This window comes from Eschrichtius robustus, chromosome 1 (genome assembly GCF_028021215.1).
Source record: "Eschrichtius robustus isolate mEscRob2 chromosome 1, mEscRob2.pri, whole genome shotgun sequence".
Classification (NCBI taxonomy): domain Eukaryota; kingdom Metazoa; phylum Chordata; class Mammalia; order Artiodactyla; family Eschrichtiidae; genus Eschrichtius; species Eschrichtius robustus.
This window is the reverse complement of record NC_090824.1, coordinates 32312591-32326140: the sequence shown is the minus strand read 5'-3', so window position 1 is coordinate 32326140 and position 13550 is coordinate 32312591. Positions and strand designations below refer to the sequence as shown.

The following is a 13550-nucleotide window of genomic DNA, read 5'->3' as shown; positions in this document are numbered from 1 at the left end:
AAGAATGATGGAATTACCTAGAAGAATAGTGCAATAGTGTCATAAATCATCAGTATTTTATCATCTTTCAGGTTTCTTAAGTCACTGCCTAAAGTATTACATCATCTTCCAAGAAGATATAAAAGACTGCAGACACCAGCTTTGTGGTCTGCACTTACCTTTCATTGGATACAACTGAAAATTCTGACTTTTCATTTTCTACTTATACAGGCAACAAGAAAAAAACTGATAGAGGAAGAGGTTTCAAAATTATTACATAAATCAAAAGATGAATGCAAAGAGACAGTAGCATTCTAGAATATAAGCAAATCAGTGAAATTGATTATGTAAGAGAAATCTTAGCCTATGAATCTTTAGATGATAATATCCTAGATGATTTTTCTCAAACTCAATTATCAGTGAATTAAGAATATATTTTAAGGACAAAAAGGAAATATGGTATTTTCATCCATTTATTCACTCAACAAGATAGACTTAATTGCACAATATTTTATGACAAGAACCTGAACCTTCCTATTTTGCAAAAAAGACGTATGATGATATTCATTAATCTTTTAGATTTTTGTGCACCAAAATTTACTTGTAGTGGTTTTTTAAATGGACAAATGTTGAAGGCAGGTGTCTATGCAAAGAATAAATAGATGATGTAGGAGTGAAAATATTAATTGGATTGAAGATTTTAAATTATGTTTATGAACCTGAAAATGAAAATGTTTTGCAATTATGGAGCAAAGAAGATGGCCATACTCTCTTCAACAAAATTATGAGCCAGCAAAACTTTCAAAAGTACTGTTTTGATGATGCAAATGCGGACAGAAGAACCATAAGGAATGATAAGCTAGACCAATTAGAGATACATTTGAAATCTGGAATCAAGATTTACAAGATGAATATCTTCCAGGTTCATGACATTTGACGGTTTCAGTCAAAATTTGTTGTCTATTTCAGGTATGTTACCTTCAAAACTAGGAAAACATGGAATACAATTTTGGGTTTATTATATTTAAATTCTTATTAACAGTTCTGACAAAGTTGTTTTTCACTATTTGTGGTCATCAGTCTCCAAGATGGCTCCCACTGATCCCTGCCTCCTGGTATTTACACCCCTAAAGTCCCTTCCACATTGTACCAGGTTGGTCTGTGTGATCAATAGACTATGGCAGAGGTGATGGTATGGCACTTCGGAGATTAGGTTATCAAAGACTGTGACTTCCATCTTGGGCTCTCTCTCTTGCTCTGGGGAGAAGCCAGCTATCTTGTGAGGACGCATGTAGAGAAAAATGGAGGTGTCCTGCCAATAGCCAGTGAAGAACTGAGGCCTGCTAACAACTGTGGGAGTGAACTTGGAGGTGGGTCTTCCAGCCTTAGATGACTGTAACCCTGGTTGCTAGGTTGACTGAAACAAGAACAAGCTACATAATTGATGGGGTCCAGTGTAAAATGAAAATGGGAGTTCCTTGTTAAAAAATTATTACAAATTTAAATTCAGCAACCACAGAATATTAAGCTAAATGTGGAACTTTTTATGACTGCACGGCTTGCATGCTTATGACGCTGGCCCTGACTGTGACCTCAGAGACCCTGAGCCAGAACTACCCAGCTGAGCCCCTCCCAGACTCCTGACCCACAGAAACTATGAGATAATGTTTGTTGTTTTAAACTAAGTTTCGGGGGTAAGTTGTTACATAGCAATAGATAGCTAATACACTATCCCTTTATTCCTACCTCTGTAAATTATTTGTAAAATGACTTAAAAACATAAAATGTAAAATGAGTCTATCAGACTCAGATGGTGAGTGGTGGTAACTACCTTTCCTGGGATACTGAGAGTTAAAGGGATAAGAGTGACCAAGTTAGTTGAAAATTTACTGCTATGTTTTCTCCTGCCTCAGTGCCTTTGCGCATGCTGTTTGCTATGCCCAGAATGCTCCCCTCCCCCAATCTTTGTACAGCTTAAACCAGACATCCTTTAAATCTAAACTTAAACATCACAACCTCAGGAAAGTTGACTCTCCAGACTGAGTTAGGTGCCTTTTTAATAACTCCCCAAACACCCTGTACATCTTTGCAGTACTACCGGACACTTGTAACTAATGAATTAATTATTGACAATTAGTTGCTTAATGTCTGTCTTCCCACTAAACTGTAAGCTCCTTGAGGTCAGTAGCCTTCTCTCTTTGTTCTCATTGTATACCCAATGCCTAGTGCAGTGCTCGGCACACAGTAGGAATGCAATAAAATTTGTCTGATTGACTGGTTTGTCTCTGTCCCAATGGATCAGGACCAAACAGTGATGATTTCCGATGGAGTCTTAAACCCCAGTCTAAATGGGATCCTTGTAACGATGCTTTTTCTGGAGCACCCAAGCACAGGTGGTTATGGGCCTGGAGACAGGGAAAGGCTCCCTGCCTAATGGGCTCCTGCGTGAACAATACAGATCAATAAAGCAGGCAAATGAAAGATAAGGCAGGTAAGTGGGGAAAATTCATACACATGGAAATAGGAGTTAACCTTCAGTAATACACAAAATAGCAAGTGCAAATACAGCATGTGATTTTGACTCTTAGGACTGATAGGTTTATGAGGATGCCAAGACTTTTGATGTGCAAGCCAAATTTCAAGACTACCCTTGGTAAAGTAACCTACATGGTTAAGCCTCAGTTCTTCATCTGCACAATGGGACTAATAATGCTGACTTCATATGCTGAGCCTAAGGGATGAGATCATGTAGGGAAAGTGCTTAGCAAAAAATTCAGCTCTTGATGGAATAAGGTGGATTGGGCTCAAGTTCCGATTCTGCTATTTGTTTCTGGCTGAGTTATGTAACCTCCCCAAGTTTCCGTTTCTTCATTAATTAAACGGGGGAAATGATGGTACCTACCTTGTAGAGTAAATGCAAGAGTGTGTATTAAAGTCTTTGTGTTACTGCTCTATTAGTAATTTTGAAACCAGGTCACAGAAAAGTAACCAGGTGAAAAGAGAGATTTCCCTATAGGTGGATGAGGGAGGGAAAGAAACAGAAACAGAAGAATACAGACCATTGCCAAGAATATTTTCACAAAGATGGCATTATTCCCGATGGTCCTAATTGACTGCTGGTCTCTTCAGGGGGCTTCTTTCTTGCCACCCTGGCACTACGTGGCTTGAGCTTCATCCAAGTATGTTCTCAGATCCTCCCACTTGAAGGTGCCTAAGAGAGGGAATACCAGAAGTAAATTTTTGTGGCATCGAGAGTCTGCATGTCTGGCCCTAAGGTTATTAATGTTTTGAGCATGAGGGAGCTAGATGTGCAGAGCTAGAGGAAAGCCACAACTAAACACTCTGGACTGCATTGCATTGTCCATGGTTCCTTCGCTTGGCAGCTCAAGATATGTTAATGATGATGATGATGTTAATGAAAGGATGGCCCCTACTGCCAGATGGCCCCAGGATTTTCTCCTTCCTTGGTAACATAAACCCGGATTTTCAGCTGGATACATGTGGCCACCTTGAACTAAGAATACAATTTTTTTTAGCCTTATTTGTAGCTAGATGTGGTCATGTCACTAAGTTCTAACCAAAGAGATATAGTGAAATATGACTGCTGGGAGTTATCCTTAAAGAGAGGGGCATGCTATTCTTTTCCCCTTTTTCCTCCCTGCGGCCTGGAAAACAGATGTGATGGATAGAGCTTGAGCAGCCATCTTGGACTATGAGGGAGAAGCTGCTTATTAAGAATGACAGACTGATACTAGAAGGAGCCTATGTTAGAGAGAGATATCCTAGACTTTGAAGGGAGTTTGTGTACAAAAGAGATAAATAATCTTCTAAATAGTTTGTCATTCTAATTATTTTTGTCATGTATATATGTATATTTTTCCAGCTTTATTGAGGTGTAACTGACAAAATTGTAAGATATTTAAAGTGTACAATATAATACATATACATTATGAAAGGATTCCCCCCAACGAGTTAATTAACACATCCATCACCTCACATATTTACCTTTGTTTGTGTATCAGTTGTCATGTATATTTAAAGTGTAAGGACTGACCTTGGTAAGATTAACTTCTGTGGGTCAATCTCACCTGCATAATGGGACTAATAATAACTATCTCAGCCCAATGCTAGCTGTTACAGCAGGTTGTCATAAATTCAGAAACACACCCCAGGATTCTTGATGTCCCAGGCTTCTGAGCTAAGTAGTATATTTGAAAAGAGTCCTGAACCTTAGACACCACTCACCTTTCTCTGTCGGTAGTGTTGTCACAAGTGAAGCAAGTATGAATCAAGGTATGTTTATATTATAGAAGCACTTTTTTCCAAAGCACTATTAAAGGCCTACCTTCCTGAAACCTTCCTTGCCCATTAGGTTTATAGTGGGTCCCTGCTCTCTGAGTCCCCAAAACACATTGCAGTCTTTGTTCTTAAATACGGTCTCCAGGTATCTGTCTGCTGTGTCTTAAATTAGATTATAACCTCTCAGAGGGCAGGGTGTACATCCAAAGATCTCATAATAATGAGCATTGTGCTGGGCACAGAAGGAGATGCATCAAAATGCTTGTTAAAATGAAAAGAAAGATTCTACTCTGAATATGAGACAAGACTCCTGGACTATACAAAAACATATATTGAAATGGGCGTTCCTAGCTAGTACTAAATATTTGAGGCCCTCAGACCTCAGTATGGGATATAAAGTATTATTTTTCTTCACTGAAATACCTCCTTGCAAACAGAAGTTCCACAGGACAAAGAGCATGGCTGAAACTGGACAGACCAGATGCCAGGAGAGCTAGATTTATTTTTGGACCATAAGCTTGGCCTCCAGGGAAAGAAGGAACTTGTCAATTTCACTTTTTTGCTTGGATCAGACGATTGAGCCTGGCAGAGAGACGCTCTTTGGGACTAGTAGTTCTCTGGAATTTCTAACCTTCTCTGGGCTTGGGAGGAGTTGGGAGAAGAAAATGCATCATTTGAATGATGGCCATGGTTACGACAGGCCTCACATGCCAACCAGAGGGAAAGAAAATACTTGCTGAGCAAAGTAACTGGAAAGCAGTTGCTCATATTTTAAACTAAGCTACATGGTTGAAGTCCAGAATAATGTAGACTTTTGGACCAGTGACTACTTGAAAATAAGCTTTCTGGCTGGAGAGCAGCCTGTGGTGTTGTGGATGGAAAGGACTATTGCAGTGTCTTTTCCCTTGGTGCTTTGTGCTGCCAGATACTGGGGGGGGGGGGTGCATCTCAAGCATATTTACTTACTCCAGTAGATGTCTCAATAATTCCAGCAACAGAAAGAAGTTGACCAGTTTGATGGGGGTGCATGTGGCCACGTGGTAGAGTCAGGACAAACCTGTCAGACTGCTGAGCCTGATGGTGACATTTTCATCCCTCCAAGCCCCTGGTGGAGGAGCACTTAGGCGGGCACAGGGAAATTGATGTAAGTGCTTCACAAGGCACAGGCGAAATGGACAAGTCCAGCTGGGCAAATTCCCTGGATGCCAGATCATAAGGGCTGTTTCCAGGAAGGGCTGATCCTTGCTGGAAGGGCTGACCCTTGCTTTTCCCTGAAGCTCAGTGACGCTAAGAATCTCAGCTCCCTTGCAGGCCACTGAAAAAATTCCCAGTAAGCACACAGGAACTGTTGAACCCTACAGCATTTGCGATTGGATGTTGCAATTATCAGATGATGGAGGCAGAATTAGACTCTGAAAACCTGGACTTGAATCTTCCCTGTCATTTACCAGCCAAATGAGGCCAGGCAAGTCCCAATCGCATAGAGTATCCGTTTACTTACCTGTAAAGTTGGATCTCTCTGTCTACTTCACAGGATCGTTCTGAGGATAAAATGAGATGAGGCATTTGTCCTGCCCTCTTCATATGCCAGATGGTGATATTTATAACTTAGTCATTCTAAGGGCTTTATATACTCCATCTCCTTCAATCCTGAGAACAACTCAAAAGGTGGACACTATTTTTATCCCCATTTTACAGACAGGAAAACTGGACCCCAGATAAGTAAAGTGACTGATGCAAGGTTATACCACTAGGTGGCAGACCCAGAATTTGAACCCATCCTGACTGGCTCCAGAGAGCATGTCAGACTGTTGCACTATTTCCCAGCAGAGGACGACAGGTGATTCTCTTAGAGCAGTTCTTCATTTTTGTTTGGAGAACAACCAGTACTTTGTTATTGTTCCAGCATCCAGTCAGGGCTTTCTCATCTGAGGGCGCTGGGGAAAGTTGAAGCCTTTTAAGCAGAGTGTGGTGATTCAGGTTTGCTTTTTAGACGGATGACTGGCTGCCTGGTGGAGGCTGGATGGCAGACAAGGGGAGTGGGCAAAACTGAGTGCAGGAGTTGGGTGAGAAGCTTGTTTATACAATCCAGGAGAGAAGCAGTAAGGGAGAGGAGTTAACCTTTGTCTGGACCTCTCAAGCCCACAGGGAGAGGAGTTAAATTCTGGCACTGCTTCCAGCCTGGCTGGAGAAAAGTATCCCTCGCCTTGAAGTGAGTGGTCCATACCAATGAAAATAAACACTAAGGGCTGTATTCCACATAAGAAGGTAAACCATGGTTCTCTTGGGTTGAATGCAGTGGACCACCTGGCTCCGTTGAGAAGCTGGTGTGATGTGTCTGTGACCATTCCCAAGATGAACCCCTGGAGACTGCCCTGGGCAGAGCCTTCCAACATCCTACGGGCACTCAGGAGGGGTCTCCCTCCCTCTCCTGACCCATCTCTGGGGTCTTTGCACCCACAGACTACCCCTCCTACCAATGCTTTTTCCTCTCTCTCCCCCCACCAGGAAACCAGCTCCCCTCTAACCTCTCCTCCCAGGGCTCCTAGGCCACAGAGAGGCTGCCTTTTGGCCCTCCAGTTCCAGGCAGGGAGCCAGGACGCTTGGGTTCTAATCCCAGATCCACCACAGGGCCACGGGTCGGCATCATGCCATACCCACAGGGGCCCTCCCCAGCAAGGAGATGCCCAGCACGTGCTTTCTCTCTCTTCTCGACACTGCTCCCGGGGCAGCCGCTGTAGGACTTAGTGTGTCAACCCGCTGGAAGCTTGTTTGCAAGCAGCGAACGCGCCTAATCCCCACTCCCAACACCGGTCACAGCCAGCGCTCTGTGCAGATGACCTGGCGACTTCCCAGTTGTTCTTGGTGTTGATGCAGCCAGGAGGCAGATTTCTGAACCCCTCTGCGCCCTAGCACCCTCATCTGAAAAAACGAGGCTAGGAGTGTTTTCCCTGCCTATTTCATCCAGCTGTTGTGACAAGTCACGTACTCGTGCTGAAAACTGTACATGCTTAAGGTGTTATCATTAGCCGGGCGGGCATTCTGGTAGGCTCAGGCTGCTGGAGCTCTCGGAGCCTTCACCAGACCCAAGGGCCAAGAGAAAGTTCCTCTTTATCCCGCTCTCTCCTGGAGCCCACTTCGGCCAAGCCACCGAGAGTCGTTCCTCAGTGGGGACGACCGCGAGCCGCCCCTCTTTCCTCTCTCCCATTGGCTTTCACCTGCCAGAGGGGCGGCTGCCACGGGCCTCTCCGCCCGTCAGTCAGGGCCGCCGGGCTCCGCCCCACCCCTCCCGGGGGTTTATAACGGGAATTCCCATGGCCCAGCTCTGGCATCCAACCTGCTGCCGCCGCGGCCCGGCCGAGCGGAGAGCACCGCACGCAGAGCACACGCTCGCGCTCAGCTCCCCTCCGGGGCGGTTCATGAGCGCGCGCTCCGACCGCAGCCTCCGCGAGCCCGCGCCGCACCGCCGCGGCCCGCCGTCGCCAGGGCCCCCCGGGGGAAGGAAGGCAGGAAGGCCGGCGCGGCCGTGCGCCCCGTGGAGCCCGCCACCCCCGCCCGCAGCCGGCTGCCCGGCCCGCCTGGCACCATGCTGCCCTCGCGCTGCGCCCGCCTGCTCGCGCCCCACTTGCTGCTCGTGCTGGTGCAGCTGTCCCCGGCTCGCGGCCACCGCACCACGGGCCCCAGGGTAAGTGCGCCCCCCAGCCGCGCGCCCACCTGCGGAAGGAGACCCAGGTCGCTGACCCTTCTCCTGGTGGTGTGTAGCGGGGAGGTGGCGGAGAGGGGGAAGGGAAGCGTCAGACCTCGTCCCCCTCCTCACCTACTACCCAGTCCCCCGCGGGCTTCTCGGCGAAGCTGCTGAAATAAAAATTTCTCCCATTGTTCCCCCCGCCCCCCCCCCCCATTCTTTCTTGCAGCACCGATTCTGCCTGCTCCCTCCTCCCCCCCTCCCCCGCTGTCACTGGTGCGTTCTCTTTCCCAGTCTCTCCTCCCAGGGCATTTTGCTCCAAGACCCTTAGAGGTGCCTTCGCCTCCGAGGTGCCTCCTGCTGCTCGCGGTCCCGGAGCGCTGGTGCTCTTGGCAGGCGGCGGTGGGGGGCAGCTCTGCCTCCAGGGTTTTAGGTTACCCGAGAGCCACACAAGGACCTTGTGTTGTTGCTGTTTTAAAAAGCGATCGCTGCTCGTAAAACCCACAGCAGATAATTTTAACGCTCCCTCCCGCTAGGCACAGCCGCGGAGGAGGGGTAGAGGTGGAGGCTGGGGAGAGCTGGTGGAGAGAAGCTGGCAGTGTTCAAGGGTCTCTTCCCCCGCGTTCGGGCGCGGGAGGTTGAACTACTTGTTGAACCTTGGTCTGATTGGAGTTCCTGAACGATGTGAAACGTGCCAATTCTGTGCACAGGACAGGCTGTTCAGGGCATTATAAAACCTCCCGGAACCGACAGCATTGTGTGCATTGCTAAGCTAGATTATTGCTCCCATGCGCCCAATTGGTCTAATGAAGGTTTCCACTGCCTTAAAAAGTGTCCTCTTAAACCACGTAGGTGTTCATTTGATCAAACTTATCCAGACAATCTCTGGCCGAGGATTAACTTATGTCAGGGCAGTTGTCTATCGAGATAGCTGCTTGCCTCTGCCAGGCAGTGGGAGAGTCCATGTGAAAGTAGCTGGGATCTTTGTGAAAAGGTTGGCTCCTTAACCAACTCATGCTTTCCTGGATATCGTTCGGCCTAGCCTGTTGCCACCTGCTCGGATTGCAGGTTCTTTATTCATAGCTCTTGCTACCATGAGAGTCATCTTTATAGCTGTCGTGTGTGTGGGAAAAGCCTTGCAAAGCTTGACGAGCCGTAATGACTGCCCAGATGCTGGCTGATTACATCTGAGCCCGGCTATCACTGTGAGATCAGATTTGCAGCCACTTAGGAAAGAAAAGTGTTTGTCCCCGTGTTGGGCCGGCCCTTGCTTTTATGACCAGATGTGCAACAGCAGCAGTTAAAGTGCGGCCGATTAGATCCAGGGCGTGTCATAAATCCTCGACAGCAGGCATTCCCAAAGCTGGGGCAAGTCAGGGCTCCAGGAGTGACTTTTATGGATGCAGATGAGCATGCCTTTTAAATGAAGCTGCTTGGTTTGATATTAGGACTCACAGCTGTTAAACTCTGAGGTCAGGAGAGCCACGGCGTTCCCTTCAATAATTAGGAACAGTCAAGACAAGAGACGCAGACCAGAGCACCCCAACTGAAATCTGGATGCCCGCCCACTTGAGAGGCCCAGAGACAAATGGTGGGGGGCTCATTTGCTGCCGGGCGGGTCTAGCGTCTCAAGCCATATGGCTCTCCTTCCTTGCCTCCTGAATCTGGAGGAAGCAGCTCTTAGGGGAAAGCTAGGGACTTCAGGGGAAAATAGAGACATTGGTTAGTTTTCCCTCCAGCTTCTTTAGTTTATTAATTTGACAAAAATGGTGGAACACAAACAGGAACTGTAAATAGGCTTGTATGTCCCAGCTGCATTTTCTCTCTCTCTCTCCTTTCCTCTGTCTTTCACACACACACACACACACACACACACACACACACTTAGAAAGCACCAAGAGGAAGCTACTGTCTTGAGCGTGTGGTTACCTGGATGCATTTATAGGCCCCATTGAAAGCCACCGCTTATGAATTCTTGAGCTGGGCACTTTCCATGATCACTTATGTTTATAAGAACAAGAAGATGGGTCTTTTTAGTGTCATTTTGCAAGTGAGACTTAGGGAGGCTAAAAAGCCTTGCTTGAAACACTCATGGTGCATCCATAGCGGTGGGAGCCAAATCCCAGTTTATATGGATGTGCAGGTCGTGTGCTTTCCATACCACCAAGAAGCTGCAGGGAGTGTTCGTCCAACTAGTCATGCCGTTCCTGTTAAATGGGCATCAGGCGAGTCTGTAAGAAAGCATTATTGATGATATTTTTGGGTGTCTGTATCACTAAAGGGTGATGTCTTTGAGTTTCAGCCTCTTCCAGAAGACTGCAGTTCTCTTCTGTGTCTTCTTGGCGGCCTCAGAAATGTGGCCCTGGTTGTGAATGGCAGTGTCATAGGAGGAGCAGAAACATCTGGCTGTTGCAGTATTCCCTTGGGCATCCCTGGGTCTCTTCTGCTAATCTTTTGAGTGACAGAGGCTTAAGGATTGGCATCTTTTCCAGCTGGCTTTCTAGGAAACCGAGAGCATGCCCTTTCGGTTTAACTTTATCTGGCTCACTAATTGAGCTCCCCCGAGGCCTAGATCCCAATCCTTGCCCCCTTATTTGTTTCCTGCCTTCATAAAATGCCTGACATTTGTTTGACTCTGGAAACCAGCAGCTATCAAGTATCAGATTGGAGGCTATTATGTAGGAAGCACCTGATTTCTTGGCCTCTCAGCTCTGAGCAGCCGCGTGGCTACCTGGGATGCTGGTCAGGAGCCTTTTAATTATGGAGGAGACAGCCATTTCTTTAATCCTGCACACTTTACTGAAAATGTTTCTGGGGAGGATTGAATGGGGGAGGGGCTCTGCCAGGCTGATGGAGTCTGACTGATGCCTGTCTTTGTCTAAACCTCTGTCTGCCCTGCAGACTGGGAGCTGGGTGAGGGCAGGAATCGTGCCCGTCTTGTCCATCGGTGTATCCCCAGAGCTCAGCACAGGGCCTGGCACTTGTGAAATGAACAAATAAATGCAGATAATGCATGTTTAACAGTGATTCACAGGTTCCACCTTCTTGGTGCAGGACTGGAGGCAGGAAATAGATTTAAGAAGTTTGAGAAGTAGGAGAAAAGGCCAAGAAGTCTAAGAAATTTTATTTCTTAATTGTTTTAGCTATATTCTTTATCTGTCCTCTCTCCTCTCACATACTTGATTCATCCTTTAAAACCTAGTTCTAGCATCACTCTCTGGGAACTTTCCTGCAAAACAGCCTTTTGGTTAGAATCGATCATTCTCACCTTTGTACAACTTCGGTATCGCTTTCACTTGTCTTCCAGCTTTTGCTAATTCTTCTACAGTGAGCATCTTGAGATCAGACCAACACCTTCATCTTCTCAGCTCTAACTTGCCCCTTCGGCACTCCAAGCATAATTCTGTCTTGTTAAGTGAACAAGCTCACAACCTCTTGAGGGCAGAATAGCGATGTTATTTGTCAGTGTGCCGGTCACACTGCAAAGTGTTCTGTAAATATTTATTGAAATGAATTCGACTGTACTGTGATGTCCCTGCGGACTTCCTGCTCTCATTTAAATGTGAAATTGGTTACTTAACAAACTATTTTTTTTCCCCATTTTAGGCTTTTGTTCCTTGTTTAAAAATAAGCATGTGGGGTGGTTATAGGAGGCGTGGGGGAGGAGAGACTGAGCAAGCAGACTTGGATGGGGGAACAGGCTTTGGCTCCACCTAGACCCTTTTAAAAAAATCTTGCATTTGCCAAATGTGAAGCAGCTTGTAGACAGTTCCCTTCTATTTGACTAACCTGTCTCAGTGTCTGGACCGGGGTGGGTCCTTGTGTCTGCAGAGATGCCTTTCTTATTATCTGTGTTCAGGACAGAAACCTTTTTTTTTCCATATGGGGGTTTTAGCTGAGAGGCTACTCAAGGTGTTAGGCCAAGAATTTGATTTAAATATTTTGATAGAGCTGACATGTGAAATTTAAAGAAATAAAACTGAAGAAGACAGGAAGAGGAAACAATCATCTTAGAAACTCTAGGAAATTCAATCAAATGGAAAACACTTTGATATTATCTCATTATCTCCTAAAGTTGAACATTCACATTTTTTTTTTTTTTTTGGTCGCCCCTCTTGGCTTGTGGGATCTTAGTTCCCCGACCAGGGATCGAACCTGAGCTCTTGGCAGAGAAAGCACGGAGTCTTAACCACTGGACCGCCAGGAAATTCCCCGAACATTCACATTTCTTAGAGCCCAGGGATTCCACTCCTAGGTGTATGTGCCCAAGAGAAACTCATGTCCAGAAGGAGACATATGCAACCGTGTTCACGCTATCACAAGCCTGGAAAGAGCCCAAATACCCATCAGTTGGAGGGTAGATGAATAAATTGTGATGTATTCACACAATGGAGAATTATAGTCAGTCAAAACAAATGAACAACAGTGACATGCAAAAATATGGACGCATCTGGGTAATATGATATTAAGTAAAAGAAATGCACTGAAAGATGCAGCGTGACATCTTTTATAAATTTATAAATAGCTAAAATTAAATAAAAACACTTTTAGGAATACATATAGCTGCAAGAGAACTATATGAAAAGAAAAACAAGGTACACAGGATCGGGGGAGGTTAGGGTGAAGCAGAGGGATGGATTGGCCAGGAAAATCATATGGTTAGTGTAAGTTAGTATCAATACTTTACCTTTTTTTTGGGGGGGGGGGCGTGAGTTTGAAAGTATTTGTCCATTGGTAAAGATCAATAGCTTATTTAATAAAAAATAAGAGTGGCTCCTGCTTAGACCAATGTTGTTGAATGTGTCACGAACCAAAGATTATGTTTAATTCCATTCTTTGCACCTGAGGTCAGGCAAACACAAATTCCCTTTGTAGAGACTCCTTTCTTGCCTCCCTCTGCTCCCTCCTCCCCCTTTCCAGATGTGCATCTTAGAAAATACCACGTTGGGGAGTGATGATTGGTTTTTCTTTGAATTCTTGGCTGGTTAGAGCAGGGGCCCCAACCCCCGGGGCGGAGGAGGACTGGTAGCGGTCCTTGGCCCGTTAGGAACCTGGCCGCACAGCAGGAGGTGAGCGGCGAGCGAGCGAGTGAAGCTTATCTGCCACTCCCCCTTGCTCCCCATCGCTCGCCTTACCGCCTGACCCATCCCCGCCCCCCATCCGTCCGTGGAAAAACTGTCTCCCACGAAACCGGTCCCTGGTCCCAAAAAGGTTGGGGACCGCTGGGTTATACCCAGAGCCGGCCCAGGCTCCGGCGTAAATATCTACATCAGCTGGCCGATGAGCTCATTTGTAAAGCTGAGCCCTTGGTAGGCAGTCTTCCCTCTCCCTTGCTCAGGGGGATCAACCCTGTACATCTGAGTCCCCAGCCCTGCAGAGCAGAAAAGTTCACCAGCCGACGCTTGGGCCAGAAGCCTTATTTGCCAGCGGGGGTGGGGGAGGCGTGTTTCGGGCTGATCCCTGCCTTCATTCCAACCTCCTCCCTCGCCTGCCTTGGCAGAGGATGGGGAGGGGAGCATGGCCCCGCTTAGCAGGTACAGGGCACCCTTTCTCTCCCGACCACATAGAGATCTATTGTTTAAGCAGC

The 13550-nt window shown here is 46.6% G+C and overlaps 1 protein-coding gene across 3 annotated transcripts in view; it reads left to right on the top strand.

Annotated features, from left to right (window-relative positions):
* The first annotated feature begins 7619 nt into the window (after window positions 1-7619).
* SMOC1 (SPARC related modular calcium binding 1) overlaps window positions 7620-13550 on the top strand; it is a 160851-nt gene continuing 154920 nt past the window's right edge. For all 3 annotated transcript variants that reach the window (XM_068543581.1, XM_068543572.1, XM_068543561.1), the window contains exon 1: window positions 7620-7963. In XM_068543581.1, the coding sequence (XP_068399682.1) occupies window positions 7865-7963 (99 nt within the window). In that variant the 5' untranslated portion in view covers window positions 7620-7864. The remainder of the gene's footprint in view (window positions 7964-13550) is intronic.